The 27,557-nt window shown below is 37.5% G+C and overlaps 2 protein-coding genes across 3 annotated transcripts in view; one reads left to right on the top strand and one right to left on the bottom strand.

The window, feature by feature from the left end:
- The first annotated feature begins 112 nt into the window (after positions 1-112).
- On the top strand, positions 113-10,664 carry LOC139861664 (uncharacterized). Of its 2 annotated transcripts, none has more exons than XM_071850125.1 (22): positions 113-246; positions 907-1,819; positions 2,421-2,536; positions 2,669-2,877; positions 3,361-3,480; positions 3,575-3,703; positions 3,789-3,914; positions 4,009-4,064; positions 4,176-4,275; positions 4,389-4,506; positions 4,584-4,793; positions 4,883-5,207; positions 5,543-5,745; positions 5,861-6,129; positions 6,221-6,345; positions 6,441-6,675; positions 6,812-7,000; positions 7,408-7,691; positions 7,779-7,986; positions 8,691-8,930; positions 9,197-9,282; positions 10,133-10,664. In XM_071850125.1, exons 2-22 carry the CDS (start codon positions 1,074-1,076, stop codon positions 10,290-10,292), a joined length of 4,254 nt encoding a protein of 1,417 aa, XP_071706226.1. In that variant the 5' UTR covers positions 113-246; positions 907-1,073; the 3' UTR covers positions 10,293-10,664. The 2 variants fall into 2 exon arrangements, with proteins under 2 accessions (XP_071706226.1, XP_071706232.1); XM_071850131.1 differs by lacking the exon at positions 113-246 and adding an exon at positions 300-369.
- Positions 10,665-10,762: 98 nt separating this feature from the next.
- LOC139885555 (lon protease homolog 2, peroxisomal-like) overlaps positions 10,763-27,557 on the bottom strand; it is a 33,782-nt gene continuing 16,987 nt past the window's right edge. Inside the window, exons 2-16 of the mRNA XM_071869313.1 lie at positions 16,640-16,742; positions 16,359-16,528; positions 16,167-16,258; positions 15,649-15,828; positions 15,471-15,554; positions 15,212-15,339; positions 14,432-14,633; positions 14,132-14,338; positions 13,906-14,036; positions 13,464-13,677; positions 13,061-13,369; positions 12,756-12,950; positions 11,895-12,140; positions 11,469-11,570; positions 10,763-11,129 (exon numbers count right to left, since the gene is read on the bottom strand). Of these exons, the coding sequence (XP_071725414.1) occupies positions 11,046-11,129; positions 11,469-11,570; positions 11,895-12,140; positions 12,756-12,950; positions 13,061-13,369; positions 13,464-13,677; positions 13,906-14,036; positions 14,132-14,338; positions 14,432-14,633; positions 15,212-15,339; positions 15,471-15,554; positions 15,649-15,828; positions 16,167-16,258; positions 16,359-16,528; positions 16,640-16,742 (2,447 nt within the window). The 3' untranslated portion in view covers positions 10,763-11,045. The remainder of the gene's footprint in view (positions 11,130-11,468; positions 11,571-11,894; positions 12,141-12,755; positions 12,951-13,060; positions 13,370-13,463; positions 13,678-13,905; positions 14,037-14,131; positions 14,339-14,431; positions 14,634-15,211; positions 15,340-15,470; positions 15,555-15,648; positions 15,829-16,166; positions 16,259-16,358; positions 16,529-16,639; positions 16,743-27,557) is intronic.

Raw genomic sequence — 27,557 nt, 5'->3', positions numbered from 1 at the left:
GCTTGGACTCTCTACGACTTTCTTTCACTACACTCCCAATTTTAATTATCAATTTTTCATTTATATTATATTATTAATAAACCTACTGTCATCACATCATCATCATCATCATCATCATAACTATAACTATTTCAATTCCAGCACGAAAATTTATTATTTTTTATAGTTACAATAAAAAGTGGGCTGATTACTTAGAATCAAGATCACACACAGTTGACAACCATAAAAGTGTCGATTCCTTTTCCGGTAATTCAGTGATTATTTCCTTTCATATTTGCACACACCCACCAAGTGTTTGTTAAAATGTTTGAGTCAATGGTATGCTGATTTTGTATAAAGCAGTTCAGAAAAAGAGATCTTTGATTGTTGGTATGTGGTTATGCTAATCAAGTTTTAATCTTTTTGATGATTTATATATAAATATGGTGTGAGTGTATGTATATACTCTGTTTCTGTTATAGTGTAGTTGTTTGAAGTTTGGTAGGCATTGGTATGATAACAGAAATGAATTTTTAACACACTCTTGCATCTTATCACAATTGGATGTAGAGATCCACTATTAAACTATTTGTTAAACAGTAAATTAAATTAAGTTGCATGATTGGTTTGAATTTTTTTTGATACTAAATCATGCATATCACTATTGGGTAAACCATAAAATAATATAACTTTTTCTTTTATATACTTTTCTGATTGCCTTAACTATAATTCAGTTTAAGTTTATGAGGTTGAAGTTAAAACAGTGACATAATTAGAAGTCTTTATGAAAGTCTATGTGTTTGTGCTTTTTGTATTTAAAGAATTGTATTGATTGAAGATCTTTGATTGAGTTCAACACAGCTATGTTCATGTAGTTATATTCATTGTAGTTGTTTTTAACCTGCTGCAATATGATTCTGATTGCAGGTGTATCTGATGTGTGTGAAAAGTAAGACTGTACGTATGCTATTCGTACGAAAAAACATGCTCAACTTATGGTTTAAATATAGTGAATATTGACTGGCACTGAACTAGTACCACTTGTAGATATATGATACTGCTATTTTCATGCACTATTTGTGACTCTTGTAGTCATGCGTTTGTTCCTGACTCACTGGTGCCTTTCGTGGTGTATTCTTGCTGGACTTGTCTTTTGTTTCTGTTCGGGGCAATGTGAACAAGATAATACGAATACGCCATTGTTATATAACGAAATCTCTTGTGAAGAACTAGGAGGTGTGGGGTCGTATGACACAACCTGCTTACTGAACTCAGATGTTCATATCAGTTCGGATCTGTACGTATTCAGTAGTGGAAATATCGAAATCCTTCCCCATGTTTCAATTGTTTGCCCCATCGAAGGTTGTGTGATTAGTTTCAATCTCTCTGGTAACATCAAGGTTGGACAAAATTCGGCTATCATTGCTGGTTCTGTTATTTTTGCAGCAGCTAATGTGACAATGGAATCTAATTCTCTGATAAACACCACCGCCATGGGTGGAGCACCACCATCTCAAACTAGCGGAACTCCGGTAGGGAACGAAGGTGCTGGCGGTGGTCATGGTGGACGAGGGGCTTCTTGTTTAAGAAAGAATGATACTGTTTATTGGGGTGGGGATGTTTATGCTTGGTCTTCTTTGGCTTGTCCATGGAGTTATGGAAGCAAGGGTGGTGGCACATCGGATGTGTATAAATATGGAGGGAACGGTGGTGGGCGAATTAAGCTTGTTGTGACGGATGTTTTATATATGAACGGATCGCTACTAGCGGAAGGCGGGATTGGCGGAGTTAATGGCGGTGGTGGATCCGGTGGAAGCATCATCTTACATGCTCTAAAACTGTATACACCCTTGCTTTGTTCCCTGTTCTTTTGCTTGCCATGTGTGTGTGTGTGTACATTTTAACAAGATGATGCCATGGTTCTTTTTAATAATGATGATAAGTTAGGCAACTAGGCAACTGTAAATATTACATGCCCACTACGTCTACAAAAAATGAATTAATCCCGGGTTAGAGAGTTGTTTTTTTCAGCATCAAATTAGTTGTCTAATTGAATGCCGATGTAATGTATTTAATTTCTCATCATATACTTTGTTAAGAAAAAGTATAATCATAGTATCAAGTCAGGATTTTGATTATTTTGAATGCACAAGTAGCCAAACATCTGAACTGTGCAACCTTGTTTGCATAGCCCCTAGTGATATAAGACCTTTTCTTGCTTGGGTTTATGTAGTTTTCATCAATTTTTGTGAGGTTTACATTTGGAGTAATGTTTGAAGCCTCCATTATCAAGAAGGATGTCTGTTATAAGTAATCCTAGTGTGCATCTATGCATACCAAATATATTCTATGGTATAAATGTTACATGTTATCTGTTAATCAAGTATGGTGTATATGTAATGAATTATTTGCTAGTTCAAACTCTGCTTCTATTTGGATAGGAAGGGATTTGGTATCGTAAGTGCATCTGGCGGAAGTGGGTGGGGCGGTGGCGGCGGAGGAAGAGTTTCTCTTGACTGTCACAGCAAGCAAGAAGATATAAAAGTCAAAGTCCATGGTATGTTAAATTGTTAACAGGATTCATACTTTTATTTGCAATATTGCAGTACACTTATTCTGTTGGAATATGTTATTTTGGGGGGAAAATGAATATGATATGAACAATTTATATGGTTATCTGGTATTACAGGTGGTGAAAGTATTGGTTGTCCGGTGAATGGTGGAGCAGCTGGTACTTGTTTTGATTCCTATTTATTGAGCTTAAGAGTTGATAATTACAATGTCACCACAGAAACCGAAACTCCTTTACTCGACTTCTCTACTAGCCCACTCTGGACAAATGTTTACGTTGAAAATGATGCAAAAGTTTTGGTGCCCCTACGTTGGAGCAGAGTTCAGGTTTGACTTACCCGTTCAGTTTATTTTTTTAACATGTTAGGAGTCAGTGACGGGGGCCCGTATTGGGGTACTACATGCCCGATCATATTCGTAGCACGTGTCTTGGGAAACCTCATTTGGAAAAAAACCCCCTTTGAGGTACCGTTCGGGCTATGCCTACCTGGTGACTTACCCGTTCAGTTATCTATTAATTTCTGAGTATATTTCTTTTGGTGGAAGCATGTGGGCTGTTAGAAGTTCGGCCCATTTTTATTTATTATTATTATTTTGTCATGGGTGAGGGATTGAGCTTTTTAATGTGTATTCAGTCGTACCGGCATGGTCTCGTTGAAGTGAAAACTGAAAAATATTTATCACTTTTGTTTATAATGATTATACTGTTTTCTGAGAAGATCATGCGGTTATGTCGACACAAGAGGCTTACTGATGTGTAATATTATCAATTATTCATATTCACACTTGTTTATATATGATAATAATCAGGTTAGAGGCCAAATCAAACTAGCTTGTGGCGGCAGCATCATTTTTGGGTTGTTTGATTTTCCTGTGTCCGAGTTTGAGCTCGTTGCTGAAGAACTTCTTATGAGTGATTCTGTCATAAAGGTTCAGTTTTTTCTATTATACTTCTCTTAATTATTAGATTAAATGAAATAGGTCATTTTTTTCATTGTGAGATAATACTGTTTTATGTATAAAGGTCTATGGTGCACTTAGAGCTACTTTCAAAATGGTGCTTATGTGGAACGCCCAAATCGTAGTTGATGGTGGTGGCAGCTCACTTTACACTATCTCTGTTCTTGAAGTTCGTAACCTAATTGTGTTGAGGGTTGGTTAATCAGTATCCTGACACTATTTTTGACAACATAAAAACCTTTTTTTTGGAGTACAACTTTTTGAATCTGATCTGGCAGGAAAACTCAAGCATAAACTCAAATACAAACTTGGCTGTTTATGGTCAAGGACATCTGAGGTTGAGTGGTCAGGGTGATGCAATTAGAGCCCAAAGACTATCACTATCATTATTCTATAACCTTACTGTAAGTTTTCTTTTTTTTTTTTTTTAAAAAAAAAGTTGAAGTCCAAATGGAGATTTTTTTTTTATTTTTTTATCTAACCTCTAACTATTCTCAGATTGGTCCGGGTTCTTTGCTTGAAGCTCCGCTAGAGGATGATCAGAGTAAAATCATGTGAGTGTATTCGACTTGTAATACCATATCGTCTGAAATGCTTGGTGTTTAATAGGTTAATGATATCATGAACTGTGTACCAATTAATCTAATCATAAATTTTTATGGCAGGGTAACTAAATCCCATTGTGAGAATCCAACATGCCCAAGAGATTTGATTTATCCACCCGATGATTGTCATGTTAATGACACCCTCTCATTTTCACTACAAGTAAGAAATGCTTTGTAATTTAAACGTCAATGATCTTTGTATGAACACTTGTATTATATACACGCCGATGATCTTTAGATGAACTCTGTGGCTTTCATTTGAAACTATGGCAGATTTGTCGCGTTGAAGACATTGTTGTTAATGGCATGATCAAAGGCAGTGTCATTCAGATTCATAGGGCGATGAGTGTTGTTATTGACACGGAAGGCACAATAACCGCTTCCGAATTAGGTAACTTACTTTATAACTTTTCTACGTTTCCTTTTATACTATGGGTGATTTCTTGAGTATTTTGATTATCTTTCCAGGTTGTCAAAATGGTTTCGGTTTGGGTAACTATTCAAATGGAGCGGGTGGTGGTGCTGGGCATGGTGGAAGAGGTGGGGCCGGATTGTACCATGGAAAGTTGAGTGAAGGTGGCAGCGTTTACGGTAGACCCGATCTTCCGTGTGAATTAGGAAGTGGGACCCTTGGTCCAAATGAGTCCGTTGGACGTGTTGCTGGAGGAGGAATGATAGGTAAGGTCTTTTTTTTCTCTCTCTAAGTTTATTTTGTCATTAAAATTTTATTAGTTCAAATCCTAATGACATTGTTTCGTTAATGGCAGTGATGGGATCTATTCTATGGCCTCTTACAAAGCTTGACATATATGGATCCATGAGGGCTGATGGTCAAAGCTATGAGGATGTAACAACAAATAGTAACGGTACAATGATCGGAGGATTAGGTGGTGGTTCTGGTGGAACAATTCTGCTTTTCATACAAGCAATTTTCTTATACGATAACTCTTATTTGTCTGTTGCCGGAGGCCATGGTGTCCCTGTCGGCGGCGGTGGTGGAGGTGGTGGAAGAGTTCATTTCCACTGGTCCAAAATTGGTGCCGGAGATGAATATCTCCCACTTGCGATGGTAAATGGTTCCATCGGAACTTGGTACGGTTCAATTACTATATTTACTATCACAATACTCCCTCGGTCACGAATCTATCGTCCATTATTCCTTTTATGGATGCCCCTTTCTTATTGTCCACATCCAAAAATGAATAGAAATAAGGTTATAAAGTTCTTTTATAACCTCAAAAAATGCATGTAAAGCAAAAAGATGGGTTAAAAGTAAAGGGTAAAACTGTAAAGTAAGCAAAAAGTACCATTTGATAATGACATTTCTTAAACTACGTGTTTTTTGATTGGAGACAATAGAATTAAGACGGAGGGAGTTTTTTTTAAATGTATCGACCATGCCACTTCATATAATTATGATTATACAGGGGTGGTGAAGGGGATGGAGACGCTCTTGCGGGAGAGGAGGGTACGATAACCGGAAAAGCGTGCCCAAAAGGGCTTTACGGTACATTTTGTGTGGAATGTCCAGTTGGCACTTTTAAAGACGTTGAAGGCTCAGATGACGATCTTTGTATTCCTTGTTCCCTTGAAAAACTTCCTAGACGTGCAGCCTTTATACATGTTCGAGGTAATCACCGAAAACCTCGTCCCATCACAGACACATATATGTATATGTATGCATGATAGTATATTAGTATGCAAGTATATACGCCGTAATTGCAATTTGGGTGACGATGATGTAGGTGGAGTATCAGAGTCATTTTGCCCATACAAATGCAGATCAGAAAAGTACAGGATGCCGAACTGCTATACGGCTCTTGAAGAGCTGATATACACTTTTGGGGGGCCTTGGCCTTTTGCTCTTTTGTTATTATGTGCCGTGATTCTTCTTGGTGTTCTTTTAAGTACTCTTAGGGTCAAACTTGTCGGTCAAGCTTTTGCTTATGACAAAGTAGATTCAGTCGAACACAACAATCGCCACCATTTTCCATCTCTTCTTTCCCTATCACAGGTATTAATTACAATATCTATATCTGTCTGAACTATATGCACTTTCAGACTAAACACTTTCTCATGTTATCTTGTTTACGCGGTTTGTACAGGTCCGAGGAACAAGAGGTGATGAAACACAGAGCCATGTGTACAGAATGTACTTTATGGGCCCCAATACGTTCAGAGAACCTTGGCATCTTCCTTACTCTCCTCCTGATGCCATTATCGATATTGTGTAAGAACACTCGTTAACCTTTGTGAATGTTTAATGAACCCTCTAATTTAATTTTAAGGAATAACATGTAATGTGAAACTCAAACTGAGATGCAGATATGAAGATTCATTCAATAGATTTATTGATGAGGTAAACTCGGTTGCTGCATATGATTGGTGGGAAGGATCAGTCCACAGTATACTTTCGTTGCTTGCTTACCCTTGTGGCTGGTCCTGGAAACAATGGCGTAGGAGATATAAAATCAACCGGCTTCAAGAATTCGTCAAGTCCGAATACGATCATTCTTGTCTTCGTTCATGTCGATCAAGAGCTTTATACAAAGGGATGAAGGTTTGGCTCTCTTATATATGTAAATGCGCGCGCGCACACACGCACACACTAGTTCCATCCTGTAGCATTTTACGTATAACCTGTATGCATGTTTCTCGTTAAAAAGTTATATAAAGAGTTGTGAATTTTGATGCAGGTTGGTGCAACACCGGATCTAGCAGTTGCGTACATTGATTTTTTCTTGGGTGGTGATGAGAAGCGGTTAGATATGGTAACAAGTATTCAGAAAAGATTCCCAATGTGCATAATTTTTGGTGGAGCTGGAAGCTACATGTCACCCTACAATCTTCATAGTGATAGTTTGCTGACAAGTCTTATAGGACAGGTTTATTCTCGTGATATAAATCTTAAGTGAAGGTGGCAAAATGGGCGGTTGGGCAATGGGTCAAAAAAATATCTGTAAAAATGATCTTTTTGGTGCACTCTAGCAGCCCTGGAACACCTTTTGTCTCTAAGTTAAAAATGCTAATAAACAATAAGTGTGGCAAAAGATCAAACATTTTTTTCTATAAAATGATATGAGGCTTTATTCTTTAGGAAAAAATGCATAAAAATTTGCGATTTTTACCACAAGTGACCCTTTTTAGATAATGTTCTTGATTTTTCTATGTGACCCTTTAAAGAATAGATACTGGAAACGATCGTTTATAAGTAAATTGATAAAATGCCACTTCTAGTATTAAGCTGAGGCACACATCTATTTCTGACATGTGTACGCTTGTGATTGGCCAGCATGTTCCATCATCTGTTTGGAACCGTTTTGTGGCTGGTTTAAACGCCCAGTTGAGAACTGTGAGAAGTGGGTCCATACGTTCTGCTTTAGTTCCTGTTATTAATTGGATTAAAACTCATGGAAACCCCCAACTCGATTTCCATGGTGTCAAAATTGAGCTCGGGTGGTTTCAAGCTACTGCTAGCAGTTTCTATCAGTTGGGTATTTTCGTAATGGTTGGTGATGATCCTCCTAACAACCTTAGTCGCCCTGATACAATAGAAAACAGTGGAAATTCGCCAAGGTATTGTTTTTTACAGATACTAACTCACAAATCGTCTTCTACCGTGTTATGGTGTTATTGTTTTTAATCGATTGGCATATAAACCAGGTATAGTTTGCATAATCAAGAGAAGAATGTCGCACAGATACAACCGAGTCCATCATATACAAGTCATGCATTAACTCGTAAAAAGGTAGCAGGTGGAGTTAATGGTGGTATTATCAATGAGGCTACCTTGAAGTCGTTGGAAGTCCAAAAGGATTATTTATTTCCGTTTTCTTTATTTTTGCACAACACAAGACCTACTGGGAGACAGGTATGTTACTTTGCTAAATGTTATTTAAAAGGTGTCAAAGTGGGAGGATGGTAGATGGTTTGGGTAAGAACTCAAAACTGGTTCTGGTCAAACTGAGTAATTTTGGCACGAGTCAGGTCGGATTGACCCGAAGCACTTTATGTCCAAAGGCTAGTTCTTTAATGAGTGTGTCAAATGTGTTGACAAACATTATTTTAATTTCAAGAATCTAGTTTTGTAAATTAATTCATTTAGGATGTTTCTTGCAGTTTAAATATGTCTGAGCCTACTTTTTACCCATAATACCCTTTTATTCTAAAGTTCTTTTTTTCTGCTTGGAAAGTGCATACTAAGATTAAATACCAAACCACAAGTAAATATAACAATTACTTAGTAGCTGCGTTAGCATACTCAAAACTAAAAAACTAAATGCCCAAACCAGTCTCTACAATATGTATATTGGAGGCATATAAAAACATTCACAAAAACAGACAAAGACCCTTTACAAGCTGCTAGATATAAATCATTTGTTCTTAAAAGTATTTTTTTCTGTTCAGTATACTTTTACACATTCCAAATGTTATCAACTGACCTGTTAGGATAAATCATAAGCCAGAATAAACCATTTATAAGTAAATGGGCCAAAATTTCGACTCTACTTAGTTTTCTCAAGAAAGCCTATATCGTTCATCAGTCTGATTTATAGTTTCATCCATGTGTTTCAGGATACGTTACAGTTGCTGATATGTATTTTGCTTATGTCGGATCTGTCGGTTACACTCCTAATATTGGTTGAATTCTATTGGATCTCTCTTGGGGCCTTTTTAGCAGTTTTACTTGTTCTTCCGTTATCGTTGCTTTCGCCCTTTCCTGCGGGCTTAAATGCGATATTTAGTAAAGGTCATCGAAGGGCTTCACTTGCTCGAATTTATGCTCTGTGGAATGCCACCTCTCTTTCGAACATTGTAAGTTTCATCACCTGGTCAAGAATTATAGGCTAGATCATTTTCATCACTCGCACATAAGAGTTTAAAGTATAAAAACATTGTAGAATCTATGGTTAACATAAGTTTACAAGATTAAATCTTGAAATGATAACAAGTGGCATTGGTATTTGTTTGCTTGTTGAAGTGCATTCACATCACTATCAGTAGATGATATATATTCATTTTTCTTTATTAGTGCATAACAATATTTTGCGAGATTGAGTTTACTCTTCCCTTTTTTCCAGGCTGTGGCATTCATATGCGGCGCGATTCATTATGGATTTTTGTCTTTCCAGTTATACAAAGAGCCGAATGCATGGGAAAACAGGAGGTAAGCTTTGATTTTTATGGTCATTTGGGACTATTTGGTCTCTTATGTAGCTAAAAGAATGGATTGTTATGACGTTAGTAAACAAGATCCTTCTGTTTACTTGTTCATACAATCTCCACCCCATGAAAATTGCAAAAATCTTTGTTTAAATATGCTCAAGCCTTATAAATCCACTTATATAATTGATAAATCCACTCATATCATGCGTTAAAGAAATTGGTATTGTACTAACCTCAAGGTGTTGGAGTGTTAGTACTACTGTACTAACCTCGAGGTGTTGGTGTATCAGTGATGACTTGTGTTCCCACAAGGGGGTCACAGGTTCGATCCCCACGAGCTGCAAAATTTTTCCTTGAGGTTACCCGCCCATTTCATGGGTCTCGGAGGTTGCGAACGTTTTGCTTTCGATTCTCACCCGAGCGGGTTTTAACACACGAGATGCCCGTATGGATTCGCTGTCCGGGTTTTCTTCCGAGCGGCGCTAGGACTGTAATGTTCGTCCCGGGAAATGTTCGGGTGGGTTCCGACAACCCCCATGAGTGACTTCTAACCGCCGTTCAAAATAAGAAATTGGTACCGTACCTATATAGTAAGCATGATTATGAGTGGATTTATCAAAAGCATGAGTGGAAATACCAAGTACTCTTATCAATTTGCATCTTTTAATGGCAAAATGTGTAGTGGGTTAGTCAACTAAAGTATCTGTTTGATATTACAAAACCATATTAATACTATGATTATTTTTTTTCCTGATCAGTATGCTTATTTGTTCAATACTTCTGATTCTATCAATGTGACTCCATGAAACAACCAGATTATTAACCAGACTTTTTTATTAATGTGAAACCAGTGAGGACGACGAGTGGTGGTTGTTACCAACACTGTTACTGCTTTTTAAGGTGATCCAAGCACGGTTTGTCGACTGGCACATTGCAAACCTAGAAATTGAAGATTTCTCACTCTTTTGTCCTGATCCTGACACCTTTTGGGCGTACGAGACGAGTTTATGAAAGTTGGCCGCACTTTTTTTGCAGTTGGATACACATATGGCAGCCAGATTCTTTTGATGTATATAATGTAGAAAGGTGGTGGTATATTCTTGTACATGTGTTTGCTAAATTTTTGGCTATATTTTGTGAGTAATGTTGATAGATAGGTTGATGGTATATATAGAAAAATTGGAGAGGGAAAACTAGAGTGTCTTGGTAGACCAGTAGTCCTTTTTACTCTTCCGGTTATCAAGTTTTAGCCATGGGAATGCAAGATTGAAAGTTACTTTTCGAACTTTTGATTCTCGTCTCATTTTTGCCTGATTTGCTAGTATGTTAAATGATTAATATTTGTATGTTGTAATTGAAACACTTGAATGTATCGAGCCACTATGCTAGTCTCTTATGACGTTGACTGTTTTTCGCAAACGTGTATTTTTAAAAGTTGTAACGATCAGGATTCAGGATATCACAATGCACATCATTCTATATAAACTAGAGAGTTACAAATGTCTGTAATATACACATTTAGACCTGTGAACTGAGTAGCGTGTATGCTTTCTTTTAACAAAAAACACACCCCCAATTACAAATAGTCCACCACGAGACTCGAAATCGCAACCTCGTGGTTGATGAAACACCATAAGATACATATTGAGTGGGAAACAAGATATATAACTACCTATAACATCCATCATCCTCTTGTTTCCATGTCTAGTACTCTAGTAGTCAGGAATGTTGAAAAGTTGGAGTAAAGTTGCCGGATTGTAAAAATCATAATTTTGAATGATGTCTCCATGGGCAGCCACCTTCAAAAGCATGTTCTAGTACATCTTCCATTCTCTTAGCCAGTAGTATCTGTCAGCAATCAAGCAGTCTGGATGTTAGATTGGCGCAAACATCTTGGTTATTGGGTCATTTCGTTGCATGAGTTAACACGGGCCAATTTGGGTAGAATTGCCTCGCAAACGTGTTTTTGCAATCAATAAAGAATGTGCAGGTTACTTTTACACCAATTGTTTTCCAACCCATTTGACTTGTTTGACCGATTTATTCGTGGCTAAATCTATTTGTTTAACGAAGCAGACCGACTAGACATGAGACACAACCCAAATCAACTACTATATGTTAATGTGTTGTAAAAGATGCCTCTACCATATACAAAATTATTGAACCTTTATGTAATAAAAAATTTACCTCCATACTGCCAAGAACATTTGCAGGCACTTCAGCCAAGTCTTTAAAATTTCTTTCGGGCAGAATAACTCTCTTAAGCCCATTACGATGTGCAGCCAATACCTGTCCAAATGCACATTATAAAAAAGTCTAGAAGAAATAAACAAAAAGGGGGTGTTTGGAACTGGTTATAGAAATTTGAAGCGGCAACAATCAACTATTAAATATCGAACAGACAGAATCTGCTTCAGCTTCTAATCGTTGCAACAAAGCTGATCATCTAAGAGTGAAATTAATTACTTATTTACCCCTTCTTATAACCCACTTTTGAAATACTTCCATACCCATTTCACTAGCCGTTTTTACTTTCAGCTCATGCATATCAAAATACTCACATTTTTTAAACAAGAAAAGTAAATATAAACGTTGGGGAGAATAATGGCTGACCTTATCCTTGACTCCACCTACAGGTAAAACTAGGCCCCGCAAAGTCATCTCTCCTGTCATCGCTGTATCTGATCTCACTCGTCTATGACTGAAAAGTGAAACCAGCGAGGTGACAAGTGTCACACCAGCTGACGGTCCATCTTTTGGAACCGCTCCGGCAGGGAAATGTATATGGATATCTCGTCCTTCAAGCAGATTACTTTCTTCTGCGGAAGCCAAATTAAGCTCCGTTGCCCTAGCTCTTACCTTTGTCCAAACAAAAGACACGAACACATGATTAAAAACAGATATTGCAATTGTTCAAAGATAAAAGTGTCTTTGATAAAATATAATAATTAAGCCCTGAATGGTTCAAAATCTGAATGATTATTCAAAGGTTATGAATTAATGGCAATAACCTGTTTAATAAGCATTCTAAATGAACTCTATAAATGATAAATGATGTAAAATCAATGTATTAACCTTTTACATGAATAAATAAATATATATAATTGTTTGAATGGTTCAAGATCATTTGTCATATCAGATGTCAAAAACAAACGCACTGAATGTTTAACGGTTCAGCAGTCAGTGTTGGACCATTCAGTTAAGAGTCAAACAAACACACCCCACCATTATTGTTGGAATGATTTGCCAAGTATTAAAATATTTTAGTTAGAAGGATTATCCTAATAGACTGGTTAACTGTACCCAAAGTTAACTACTTTGAACCATGTCACAAGTCACAACCCATTCAATTGCCCACCTCTGATAACAATATATCTCGTCCGGTATTGTCCAGAGCATTGGATTTTTTTTGTTTTTCTTTCACAAACTTCAGAAAATATAATAACAAAAAACAGAAATTAAAAAAATAGATACCCAAGTCAATGCTATATGTGCTGATTCTTTGATGACATCACCCAGTTGTCCCGTAAGATGTAAATCGCCCTTACCCACCATTGATGTCGCCTCTACGAACTGGACTTCTCCACCAAATGAGGTCCACACTAGCCCAACACAAACTCCGGGAGTCGAAACTCTCTCTGTGGTTTCGGTATCATCAAACTTAGGAGGCTGTATTCAGTTCAATATAACACGATGAGAAACAAGACAAGAAACACCCTCGCATGAACTTACGAAAAATATATAATAATCAGATGCAAAGTGCAAGTGCAAACACATACCCCTAGTACTTTCTCGAGCATTTCTTCGTCAACAATTAACGATGACATAACCTTAAACGCGTTTGATATTTCATGATTATTAACGCCCATGGGTAAAAATTCCATCTCCATTTCAGACCCTCCTTCAGCAAGCCTACTCTCAAGAAACGGTGACGAAATCTGGTGAACATCTTTATTAAGTGGAACCATTGTATGCTCTTGCTCTGCTACTCTTACTGCTGCTGCACGAGCCAAACATGCAATGTTTCTCTCCAGGTTTCTCACACCAGCTTCTCTAGTGTATCTTTGAATTATAAGTTCCACCATCGCCTGCCACACAACATATATAATATGCCAAATCTAGTTTTCTGAAAAAAATTATTGTAAGTTAACATAAAAAAATAGAAGATGAACAAAATCATACTTCGGGAACTTTAAGAAACTCGAAATTTAATCCATGCTGATTCAGAACGCGTGGGATGAGGTGGCGCATTGCGATTTTGAGTTTCTCTTCTGGAGTATATCCAGGAAGCTCAATGACTTCCATCCTGTCTAAGAGTGGTGGTGGAATCGGCTGTGCCCTATTAGCGGTAGCCACGAAAATCACTTTTGACAGGTCAAAAGGAACATTTAAATAGCTTCAGCCTAGAATTAAGGAATTGAAACAAACTGGGGCTACCCTAGTAGTCAAATGGTTCCACCATCTAATCCACAGCAGATTTGATTTTTTTTTTATATCTTAATTGAAAAATTTGTTGTAATGCTATTTTTGAAATTAATAAAGTACCCTCCAATCCTCTAAGCATTATATATGATTTATAGATTGTAGAAATAGAAATCAAATTACATTTACTAGAGAAGGATACTGATCATTAAAACTTCTATTTTGCTCAGGGTCAAGAACTTCCAATAGTGCTGAAGCAGGATCACCTCGTACATCAGATCCTGTTTTATCGATCTCATCTAGTAACATAACAGGATCGCAAACGGAAACTTTCTGTAAGCAACGAAATCAGATCACATCAAAATAAAAAGTATGAGTTTCTCATCAATTATGATGAAATAATTTGCAGGTTTGAAGTTAAAAGTTACTTTTAGTCCATCAATAAGGCGCCCTTGCATGCTTCCAATATATGTCTTCCTATGGCCTCTAATATCAGCCTCATCTTTAACACCACCAAGCGATATTCGTACGAACTTTCTGCCCAAAGCAGCAGCAATAGATGATGCCAAGGATGTTTTTCCAACTCCCGGTGGGCCCACAAAGCATAAGACGGGGCCTCTTGCGTTGGGCTTCAACTGTTATGCACAAAATAAAACTTGATTCACTTCAAGCATCATAGCATTTCATTTGATTATTCATATAAAAAGTGAACCGGGTCGTTTCTCAACCTTGCGAACAGCTATATATTCAATGATTCTTTGTTTGACTTTTTCTAAACCATAGTGGTCACTATCAAGACGCTCTTTTGTAGCTTTTAGGTCCAACTCTAGTTCTTCACTAGTTGTCTTCCATGGCAAATCAGCAAGAAGTTCGAGGTAAACACGAGAACTGTTGTATCCAGGTTGATGTGGTTGCATTTTCTTCAGTCTCCTATTAAAGCATTTACCATGTTTAATTATAAATGACAGAAAGTGGATGCAAAACGAGAGAATATATACATTACAAGAAGCTAATACATGGTTACATATAACCCTTCGACACAATGTGATTATGAAAGATGTCTTCTAGAGGTGGCAAAACGAGTAGATCAAGCGGGTTGTTAAACGATTCAAAACAGGTTTGGATATGGTTGCGTTGACCAATAAAAACTTTTTGTCCACACCAGTTATTTATCTTCTTGAATAGTTTGTATGTCAAGTATAATTATAATCAAATAAATTATACCATTTCAACAATAATCTATTCCTTATTAAAATGAAAATTATCTAGAGATTTGAAGCATTGAGCGACTTTCACCCCGTTCGACCCTTTTGATCCCCCTTTATAGCTAAGCCTTTTGAATTATCTGTTTAAAGTATCAAAGATGTGAACGACTCAGAATCGTCACCTCTATGGAAATTGACTTCATAAAATGCAATCAAATAATTTGCACTGGCTAAAATAAAAAGAATCCTTGTTATTATGCAAAACCAAGACATTCTGTCACCAAACGCTCATAAAAAGTAGACCTTAGTTCTCTCTGTGCATGCTTCCGTACATTTGGAGGCATCCCAGCTGCTTGCAATTTTTTTTCGAGTCCAGCTACATCATCATATTCGTCATCATTATCACCAAGCTCTTCTTTAATAGCCCTCATCTGGTTATGTACATATTGTGCAAATAAGAAATAAGATAGACGTTAAATACAAATCCAGCTTGCGAACATAAATATACCCTCAACAACAGCATTCAACACGAACATAGATGATTAGAAATATAAACCCCTACCTGCTGACGAAGAAGATACTCCTTTTGCGACTTGGACAGCTGTCCTTCAACCTTTTTGGTTATTTTCTCTGCCACACGTATCGACTGGTACAAGTAATAACCCCGTCACATAACTAATAACTGATGAACTTACAGCAATAAAAAGAAAAGTAATTGTGACGAAGATCAAACAGGTTACCTGTAAATGTGTATCAATTAGTTCTGTGGCTTTTGACAGCCTTACTCTAACATCAACTGAATCTAACATAGAGAGCTTTTCTTCAAAACTAATCTCAAAACTAGCGACAAATATGTCTGCCAGTTTATGCAGAGGGACCGTTTCCAGAAGAACTTTGGTTCTCCCTCCAGTGTTTTGTTTCTATATATAATTTATCAATAACAAATTATTAGTACACCCTATATCATTTACAGATTAAGAACTACTCATAAATTACATAAACTTCAACATTAATATCTTGAGGGGAGAGTACACTGAAGTTAAAGTTTAAACCATGCAACAAGCAAACAGAAGGTACAACCAAATACAGAATACTAAGTGTCAAATTTTAAGTAACAATCAACCATGTCTGAACTAAGTTTTAAATATATACAATAATCCTAGGGTTGACTCGACTCAACTCAACTTTGATGTTCAAAGTACTTGTTCTGGTTCATAAGTCAAATTGTTTTTATGAGAGTAGCAACAGTCAGTATTACCTGCTCAAGAACAGAAATAAGATCCATGGCAGTTACTTTAAATTGATGAGACAGTGTTACGAAATCTGGGTCTTGTACAACTCGCTCCATTTCTAAAGAATATAATAAAATTTAACAATTAAGCACGGTACATGCTTTCAGATCTTTAACAGAAATAAAAAAGTTAAAAAATAATGTGGTTGTGAAGTATACCAGCCTTTGTCATATCGAGAGGTGATATTCTTGCTGTAAAATATGCCCCCTTCGTATTAAGATCATGGACAATAAATCTGCATAGACCTTCAAGAACAATTGTGTATGTCACCCTCCCACTTGGTTTCTCAACTCCTCTTGACAAATGTAATGCACGAGCAGCAACGCCCCTATCATTCAAAATTTAACACTACAAATCACACTATGAACACGTGATCTACACCTAAGAAGCAACAGCAAACCATAGAAAATTATCAGCTATACTACTATCAGTAATGTACCTTGTATGCCAATGAATAGTTTCTTGTTGACTTTTCCCATCAATCTTGTACGAGTCTGACAAGCCTATGTGCGCTTTTGAGCTTCTATCTCCAAAATCCGTCCCTGTATCTCAACAGTATTACGAGTTACATTCCAACGATGTAACCGACTCCTAAAATAAGTTGCTGAAAGCTTCGACGAGCCCAACACACCCACTATAGAGGACCTAGGTTATACTCACTCACTAGACCAACATTTTGACGTTGGTTAGCCTTTAATTTTATAAATCATTAGTGCACAATAATATTTAGGCGACAGTGTCGACCATATATCTTTAGGCGGTATAACCGACCATGTATTACTTAGGCGGCAGAGCCGACCATATAATAAGAACAACAAAAGTGCACTAAGAACTTAAACACAAACTAAGGCTTGATCGGGAAACTTAACAAAAACACTTATATTAAATTACAATTACAATATTACTAACAAGCTTTCTCTTCTCTACTTTCGCTAACTCACACTCTTCTTCTCTTCTTCACAACTCACTTCTTATTTCACTCTCACAACTTCACACAACACAAATGAAATCTCCTCCCATATTTATACTACTCCATAGAACATTCTAGAACCTAGATATTTTCATGCATATATAAATATCTAGATATTTCTACAACCTACAAATATCTAGATTTTTCTTTTACATTTCAATTTCTAGATTTTTCTCTCATATTCTAATATCTAGATATTTTCTTATACATATTAATATCTAGATATTTTACCCATATACATTTACTAATTCCATATTATTCTAAATTTGCATTGTATTTTAACACTCCCCCTCAATGCAAATTTTCTTCCAACGATGTCTTGCAGACCATTCCAAGTGCTTCTCTGAATTTTGTAAACTTCGGTTTACTTAGGCTCTTGGTGAATATATCTGCTACCTGTTCATCTGTCTTTGTTGGCACCATCTTGATCTCCCCTTCAAGGACCTTCTCGCGAACATAGTGATAGTGTACTTCTATATGTTTGGTTCTTGCGTGAAAGACTGGATTCTCTGCTAGACGTATAGCTGATAGGTTATCGCAGAAAAGCTCTACTTGATAGTCTGTTGATTGATGAAGATCTTCCATTAGTTGTTTCAACCATGTAATTTCTTGTGTTGCTGACGATGCCGATCGATATTCTGCTTCAGTGCTTGACAAAGATACTGTTGGTTGTCTCTTGCTGCACCATGATATTACTCCTGATCCAAGACTAAACATGTATCCAGTTGTTGACCGTCGTGTATCATAGTCTCCAGCGTAATCGGCGTCACAATATCCAGTCACGTGACATTCTTTTGTTTTCTTGTATAAAATACCAAAGTTAATAGTGCCTTTAACATACCTTAAAATGCGTCGTACAACATCAAGGTGAGGCTTCTTCGAATTGCTCATGTATCGACTAACCACTCCAACTGCATAAGATATGTCTGGCCGGCTTAGTGTGAGATAAATAAGACTTCCGACCATCTTTCGATACATGGTAACATCTTGAAGACTTTTTCCTTCATCTGCTCGTAGTTTTGTATTCGGATCCATCGGAGTTGAGATAGGTTTACAATTAAGCATTCCGTACTTTTGTAAAAGATCTCGCGCATATTTCTGTTGTCCCAGAAATAATCCTTCTCTTTTCTGCTCTATTTCGAGTCCAAGAAAATGTTTGAGTTCTCCAAGCTCCTTCATATGAAATCTGATAGACAGATTCTCTCTTGTTCTTTGGATCTCCTCATAGTGATCTCCCGTGATGATTAAGTCATCCACATATACTAGCACTATGGCTAGTTTTCCTTGATCTTGTTTCACAAATAAACTAGAATCTGCAGGAGCAACTGTGAAACCACTTTGTACTAAGAACTCGCCAATCTTCCCGTACCAAGCTCTTGGAGCCTGCTTCAAGCCGTATAGTGCTTTCTTTAATTTGAAGACATGGTCAGGATGGGACTTGTTCTCAAAGCCTCTTGGTTGCTCCATATAAATGTCTTTGTCAAGTTCTCCATGTAAGAAAGCGTTCTTGACATCCATCTGCCACATCTTTCAAGATTTGCTGGCGGCTAAAGCTAGTAGAGCTCGAATTGTTGTGATCTTTGCCACTGGACTAAACGTTTCTTCATAATCCAGCCCATATTGTTGAGAAAAACCTCTAGCAACAAGTCGAGCGTTATACCTTTCAATGGAGCCATCTGATCGAGTCTTCACCATGAAAATCCATTTACAAGATATTGGTTTTACATCCTTTGGCTTTGGAACTAAACTCCATGTCTGGTTTTCTTTTAGTGCATTAATTTCTTCTTCCATCGCTTTCTGCCATTCTCGACTTTGTGCTGCTTCTTCATAAGTAGAAGGCTCAATAGGTATTGATTCATCCATATGAGCAGCATTGGCATACCTGGGATTAGGTTGCCTCGGCCTTGTTGATCTCCGTAATTCTTGCACATGCTCCTCGGCATCCATTTGGCTTGGACGAACCTCTTCGGATGTAGATTGATGTACCTCAGTTTTCCATGGACTCATTTCCTTAGAGTACGATCCATCTCCTTCTTTAATTGGATCCGATATGTGCTGTTTATGTTCTTCTTTCTCTTCTGGAACTTCTTCTAATCCATGAGATTCTGGAAGCTCTATCTTTTGAGGTGACCACCATGAAGAAGCTTCATCGAATACCACATTTCTTGAAGTATGACACTTTTCAGTATTTGGATCACAACATCTCCATCCTTTTCTTGATTCATCATAACCGACAAAAATGCACCGAATTGCCTTCTTATCAAATTTGCTTCGTAGATGATCTGGCACGAAAACGTAGCATACACATCCAAAAACCTTAAGATGGTTGACGGTTGGCTTGATCTTCCATAATTTTTCATAAGGTGAAATATACCCCAACTTTGTTTGTGGGAGTCTGTTAATCACGTACGATGCCGTCCTCATACATCCGGCCCAAAATCTGCCTGGTACATTCTTACCATGAAGCATACTGTAACGACCCGTCAAAATCGCTATTGACGCGGCACGTTAATCATTGATTTCACAGTGAGGTTTTGACCTCTATATGATACGTTTTGATAAAATATTGCATTCATTAAAATAAGTGACTTTCTAAACATAGAAAGTTATAAACATGTGGGCGAGTGCTTAGGTATAAGCAAAACCCCAAAATACATAAGTCTTTAATTTACAGGTTGACATCACAGTCCAATTATTTATTACACAACGCAGTTTTATTTTGAATGCAATAAACTTTGTACAAAGCATGAGAGACTCCATGCAGGCAACAAGCACATCACAGCGGAAGCATTCTAAGGACCTGAGAATAAAACATGCTAAAAAGTCAACACGAATGTTGGTGAGTTATAGGTTTAATTGCTCGAGTCATAAACATATATAAAGATAGACCACAAGATTTTATCAAAAGTTTATCAATAGATTCTACGTAACAGAGCACCCTGGTAACTAAACTTAACGCTATAGTGATAATTACCCCATTCGTTTTAAAACACGCAAACCAACGTGTCTTAAACTCAAATAACATACGTCCGTTAAAAGGCTAGCGCTCTAGCTCGGACGGGGATGTCAAGCCCTATGGATCCATATACAATTATTCGCGCCCACCAGTCCATATCCTATGTACTGGCAGCTACTAGTTACCAAAGCTAAGGGATTTTCGGTTTAACTCAGTGTAGAATTTAGTATGTACTTGTGTCTTATCGCGTTTAAAATAAATTGCATGTATTCTCAGCCCAAAAATATTTAAAGTATTTAAAAAGGGAGACTATAAACTCACAGTTCAATATTGCGATTCAATATTGTAGGCAAATTGCGTAGACGTAATGATGGTAGACGACTGTATGGTTGGCCTTGGATTCAAGAACAATACCCCGAATAATACCTAATATTTCCTTAGCTTAAAGCGGTTTGAAACCCGAATTAAAAACACCCTCGTATATACCTTATTATTATTAAACTTAAATTTAAAATTATAATTATAATATAAATATAAATATTGAGAGTTAATGTGAAATTTTACGTCGAACAAGCTGGCCTTTTATAGGCATATTTCCTGAATTTAGTCCCCATGCGATCGCATGGGTTTTCAGTGCTTTTGCCATGCGATCGCATGGCCGCCTGAACCCTTTTTGTTTGCTAGTTTGTCGACATCAAATAGTGTTTACTGTAGCCCATGCGATCGCATGGGTTTTCAGTGTTTTTGCCATGCGATCGCATGGCCGTCTTTTCCGTTTTTGTTTGCTAGTCCGTCGACATCAAATAGTGAACTGTAGCAAATAGTGTTTACTGTAGCAATAGTGGTTTACTGTAGCAAAGAGTGTTTTACTGTAGCAAATCACTGCAGCAAGTCGTTTTCACTGTAGCACTGTAGCAAAATACGGTTTTACTGTAACAAATAGTGTTTTACTGTAGCAAAGTAATTTTTACTGTAGCAAATAGGGTTTTACTGTAGGAAAGTCGTTTTTACTTGTACATATATATATACATACATATAATTGTTCATGAATCGTCGAGAGTAGTCAAAGGTAATTGTATATATGAAACAGTTCTAAAATTTTGAGACTCAATCTAACAGACTTTGTTTAACGTGCCAAAATAATAAATCATATAGAGAATTGGTTTAAATTAGTCGAAATTTTTCGGGTCATCACAGTACCTCCCCGTTAAAGAAAATTTCGTCCCGAAATTTTGAGTAGTACCTGTTTCATGAGCGATATCAGTGAACAAGTGTGGATACTTTTGCTTCATTTGATCTTCACGTTCCCAAGTAAACTCGGGTCCTCGTCTTGAGTTCCAACGAACCCTAACTATCGGTATTTTGCTTTGTTTTAATTGTTTGACCTCACGATCCATGATTTCAACAGGTTCTTCGACAAAATGGAGTTTATCATTAATTCGTATTTCGTCAAGAGGAATTACGACATCCTCTTCAGCTAAACATTTCTTTAAATTTGACACGTGAAATGTGTCGTGAACACTACTAAGTTCTTGCGGTAGCTTTAATGGATAAGCAACTGCTCCAATTCTTTCGGTGATTTCAAAGGGTCCTACGTACCTAGGACTTAACTTTCCTCGTTTACCAAATCGTACAACGCCTTTCCAGGGTGACACTTTCAACATGACTTTGTCGCCCACTTGAAATTCTAGCGGTTTTCTTCTTACATCAGCATAACTCTTTTGGCGACTCATGGCCGTTTTCAATCGCTGTTGTATTTAAATGATCTTTTCGGTGGTTTCGTGAATAATTTCTGGTCCAGTAAGTTGTCTTTCTCCTACTTCACTCCAACAGATAGGAGATCTGCACTTTCTACCGTAAAGTGCTTCAAATGGCGCTGCGTTGATGCTCGTATGATAGCTGTTATTGTATGAAAATTCTGCCAACGGTAAGTGTCGATCCCAACTGGTTCCAAAGTCAATCACGCATGCCCGTAACATGTCTTCCAATGTTTGTATTGTTCTTTCACTTTGACCATCTGTCTGTGGGTGATAAGCGGTGCTCATATCTAATCGAGTTCCCAATGCTTTTTGTAATGACTACCAGAAACGTGATGTGAATCGGGTGTCGCGATCAGATATGATGGAGATAGGTACACCATGCCTGGAAACTACTTCCTTCAAATATAGGCGTGCTAATTTCTCCATACTGTCTGTCTCCTTTATTGGTAGAAAGTGAGCTGATTTAGTTAGACGATCAACTATCACCCAAATAGTATCATGACTACTTGTAGTCCTTGGCAATTTCGTAATGAAATCCATGGTTATTCTTTCCCATTTCCACTGCGGAATTTCTGGTTGTTGCAGTAATCCTGACGGCTTTTGGTGCTCAGCTTTGACCTTTGCACACGTCAAACATTTGCTTACATAAGTAGCAATTTCTGTCTTCATATTTGGCCACCAATAAAACTTCTTGAGATCGTGGTACATTTTCCCATTTCCTGGGTGAATTGAGTACCTCGTTTTGTGTGCTTCATCCAGTACTAGTTGCCTTAGATTACCATGTTTTGGTACCCATATCCTATCAGCAAAATACAGGGTTCCATCGGCTTTTACTTCAAGCTGTTTTTCAAACCCTCTGCTCATTTCGCCTTTTTCATTTTCTTCTTTTAAAGCCTCTAACTGTGCTGCTTGAATTTGCTTTGTGAGATCAGTACGAATTGTAATATTCAAAGCTCGGACCCTAAGAGGTTTTACTCTTTCTTTTCGACTTAGGGCATCAGCTACAACATTAGCCTTTCCGGGGTGGTAACGGATTTCACAATCGTAATCGTTTAACAACTCTACCCAGCGACGTTGCCTCATATTGAGTTGTTTTTGATCAAAAATATGCTGAAGACTCTTATGGTCAGTGTACACTGTACACTTGGTGCCATATAGGTAGTGTCTCCATATTTTGAGTGCAAAAACTACTGCTCCAAGTTCCAAATCGTGCGTCGTATAGTTCTTTTCATGAATTTTTAGTTGTCGTGAGGCATATGCGATAACTTTTGTGCGTTGCATTAATACACATCCTAAACCTTGGCGCGAAGCGTCACAATAGATCACGAAATCATCATTTCCTTCCGGTAATGACAAAATGGGTGCAGACGTTAACTTCTTCTTTAATAACTGGAATGAGGATTCCTGTTCCGTGGACCAATCATACTTCTTTCCCTTTTGAGTCAATGCAGTTAAGGGTTTGGCGATTCTAGAGAAATCTTGAATGAATCTTCGGTAGTAACCAGCAAGACCTAAGAATTGGCGGATTTGTGTTGGAGTCTTCGGTGTTTCCCATTTACTAATGGCTTCGATCTTGGCGGGGTCAACTTTAATTCCATGTTTACTGACAACATGGCCCAAAAATTGTACTTCTTGTAACCAGAAATCACACTTCGAAAATTTTGCGTACAATTCTTCTTTCTTGAGTAACTCCAGTACCAGTCTTAAGTGTTGCTCATGTTCTTCCTTGTTCTTCGAGTAAATCAATATGTTGTCAATAAAAACAATGACAAATTTGTCTAAATACGGTCTACAGATGTGATTCATTAGATCCATGAATACTGCTGGAGCATTAGTTAATCCAAAAGGCATGACTAGAAACTCATAGTGACCGTAACGGGTTCTGAACGCGGTTTTAGGAACATCTTCTTCCTTCACTCTCAGTTGATGATATCCGGAGCGTAGATCAATCTTAGAATAAACACTTGATCCTTGCAATTGATCAAACAAATCATCAATCCTCGGTAATGGGTACCGATTCTTGATCGTTAATTTGTTTAATTCTCGGTAATCTATGCACATTCTCATAGATCCATCCTTCTTCTTGACGAACAGAATAGGAGCACCCCAAGGTGAAAAACTAGGACGAATAAATCCACGGTCCGATAATTCTTGCAACTGGTCTTGTAATTCTTGCATTTCTGAAGGTGCAAGTCTATATGGAGATCGGGCTACAGGTGCAGCTCCTGGTATGAGATCAATCTGGAATTCTACACATCTGTGTGGAGGTAGCCCCGGTAATTCTTCTGGAAATACTCCGGGATATTCTCTTACAACCGGCATGTCATTAATGCTTCTTTCTTCAGTATCGATCTTCTTTACATGTGCCAGAATAGCATAACAACCTTTTCTTATAAGTTTCTGGGCCTTCATACAGCTGATAAAGTTCAGCTTTGAGTTGCTCTTCTCCCCATAAATCATTAATGACGTTTCATCCTTACGAGGGATGCGGATTGCTTTCTCAGCGCAAACAACTTCCGCTCTTGTTTTGGACATCCAGTCCATGCCAACGATTACGTCAAAACTTCCTAATTCTACGGGTATCAAATCGATTTTGAAGGTTTCACCAGCGAGATTCATTTCGCAACCATGGCAAATTTTATCGGCTTTTATCAGTTTACCATTAGCTAATTCAATAGTATATTTATCGTCTAGAGGTAATGATGCACATTTTAGTTTAAAACTAAAGTCTTTACACATATAACTTCTATCAGCACCCGTATCAAATATAATAGAAGCTAGTTGATTATTAACGGTAAACGTACCCGTGACAAGATTAGGATCCTCACGTGCTTTACTGGCACTAACATTAAATGCCCTCCCACGTGCGGGTTCTTTGTTCTTTTCCTTATCAGGGCATTGATTTATAAAGTGACCAGACTTCCCGCATCCAAAACATTTCTTGACATCGGTCAGTTTTGTCTTTACTTCAGAAACGGTGGCATAACAATCTTTCGCCACATGTCCTTTCTTGTTGCACTTATCACAGACCACTTGACAATAACCTGCATGATGTGTGTAACATCTTTTGCAGAACGGATGGGGTCCCTTATAGTTTGGACTTGCAGTTGCCCCATCTTGTTTACCTTTAAAAGTTTCTTGTTTCTTCAGGTGAGTACTTTTGCCCTTATAGTCTTCTCATTTCCTCTTTCCTTCAGTTGTCTTGACTTCGGTAATTGGTGCCTTAATCGAACTCTCTGTGATCTGGTCCATGAGTTGGTGTGCCATTGTCATGGCTTCCTGCATCGTATTCGGTTTGGACGATGTAACATTTCCTTTGATATTGATCGATAAACCGTCAATATACATTTCTATCTTTCGTTTCTCATTTGGCACCAATTCGGGGCACAACAAGGCTAGTTCCATGAAATGCTTTTCATAGTTATTGAGATTCGCGCCGATAACCTTCAGATTACGTAACTCAGATTCCATTTTTCTGATCTCGTTTCGAGGACAGTACTCCTCGATTAGCATCTTTTTCAGTTCTTCCCAAGAGATATCATATGTCGTATCTATTCCTTCTGCTTTAGCATAATTGTTCCACCAAGTAAGTGCACCATCTTGCAACGTGCACGAAGCATACTTTGACTTGTCTCCGTTCGCACAATTACTGATTTTGAAAACGGACTCCATCTTTTCAAACCATCGAGTTAGACCGACTGGTCCCTCAGTTCCACTAAACGTCTGTGGTTTGCATCCTTGAAAAGTTTTGTATGAGCATCCGTTTCGTGAATTTGTGTTTACGGCTGCTGCTTTGGCTGCTGCTTCGGCTGTTGCTTTTGCTGCTTTGGTTGCAGCAATTCTTTCATTCACACGTTTCTCGACTAGTTGCTCAAACTCGGCATCCGACATTTGAGACATGTTTCTTCAATAAACACAACAGATATAATTTAATTTAATCATATAGAATATTATAGGTAAAATGAGTTGTCAATAGTTAATCGTAGCATGTTAATAATATGAACCGATTATTATAAAAGCCTTTTCTTCTTATTAGCATTTTATAATTATTTCTAGGGTATTACCTACCCGTTAAGTTCATACATAATAGCTAGTACAAGGAATTAACTACTAAAATCCTAATAATATTCCACTATGAAAAATTATAGCGAGTTACTACATTATTATGTAATAATAATAATAAGAAGTAGTAATAATACAGATAATCATTCCATGCATTTATTATTAATAAACCAAAATAATACAATACCATACAATACTGATATTTTACATATGCTTATTTTACATAAAAAGATAGAGTAGCACACATAAGCAATAAAATAGCGCATGGAAGATTTATGGTTGCGAGGTCGTTCATTCAGAACTATCAGAAACTTCTTCCCATTTGGTTCTCTCTGCCAATTGTTTGTGTGCACATGGTCCGACAGACATTCTAGCAGTGTATTTTATTTTTAGTTAGGGTTTTGAGGTACCCGTTGCCTCAGTGGGTTTAATACAATAAGGGTGGTTACGGATCGAATGGTCCTGTTCTTTTTTAATAATTAATGACATTTTATTATTGTGGTTGTTTTTATTATCTATAGCAAGTTGGAATTTCTCCTTAGTGATCTCTTTTATTTCATTAGCGAAATCCTCCTCCTTACTGATCTCGTCTGATGACGAACTGTGTGAGTCATGTGTAGGAGAATATGATGACGAACTGCAAGAATATGTACCGGTGGTCATGAACCGAAATCTGCCAGGCGTAATCGGCACAACCCGCCCGTCGGCGGTATATCTGGACCAATGTCCATATTTGTTTAGAAATGGACGATCCTCGTTTACTCCAGGGATCATGGGTCCATGCCAACGATACTGTGGTTCCGGAAAACTAAAGCTGGGTGGAGCTGGAACCTCCTCTGGGTTTACCGGGAGTTGAGATTCCCCGGCTAACACAATTTCTTCTTTAATAGGTATTGGAACGCCCTTTTCAGTTGTGGATAGAATAGATTCAGTGTCCGATTCCGAGTCGTACAAAATGATAGGATTAGAGGAAGTCATCTATCACATAATTGAAACAACAATTACGTTAGCATATAAATATATCACATATAATGTTTTTGACCAAATAATAAGCAAAAATCAGTAAAAACAGATATGGTCATAGTCCAGACTCACTAATGCATCCTAACAATTACCAGTTAAACACACTAATGTAATTTCTGGTTCCCTATGACCTCAAGCTCTGATACCAACTGTAACGACCCGTCAAAATCGCTATTGACGCGGCACGTTAATCATTGATTTCACAGTGAGGTTTTGACCTCTATATGATACGTTTTGATAAAATATTGCATTCATTAAAATAAGTGACTTTCTAAACATAGAAAGTTATAAACATGTGGGCGAGTGCTTAGGTATAAGCAAAACCCCAAAATACATAAGTCTTTAATTTACAGGTTGACATCACAGTCCAATTATTTATTACACAACGCAGTTTTATTTTGAATGCAATAAACTTTGTACAAAGCATGAGAGACTCCATGCAGGCAACAAGCACATCACAGCGAAAGCATTCTAAGGACCTGAGAATAAAACATGCTAAAAAGTCAACACGAATGTTGGTGAGTTATAGGTTTAATTGCTCGAGTCATAAACATATATAAAGATAGACCACAAGATTTTATCAAAA

This window comes from Rutidosis leptorrhynchoides, chromosome 1, assembly GCF_046630445.1.
Source record: "Rutidosis leptorrhynchoides isolate AG116_Rl617_1_P2 chromosome 1, CSIRO_AGI_Rlap_v1, whole genome shotgun sequence".
NCBI lineage: Eukaryota > Viridiplantae > Streptophyta > Magnoliopsida > Asterales > Asteraceae > Rutidosis > Rutidosis leptorrhynchoides.
The sequence above is the reverse complement of the archived record's forward strand: the minus strand, read 5'-3'. Positions and strand labels throughout refer to the sequence as shown.

Bases quoted from the DNA above. Each gene is read 5' to 3' on its own strand.
- LOC139861664 (XM_071850125.1), top strand. From the start codon at position 1,074: ATGCGTTTGTTCCTGACTCACTGGTGCCTTTCGTGGTGTATTCTTGCT. The intron at 3,481-3,574 runs GTTCAGTTTTTT...TTATGTATAAAG, and splicing joins TGAGTGATTCTGTCATAAAG to GTCTATGGTGCACTTAGAGC. The intron at 4,276-4,388 runs GTAAGAAATGCT...AAACTATGGCAG, and splicing joins CCCTCTCATTTTCACTACAA to ATTTGTCGCGTTGAAGACAT.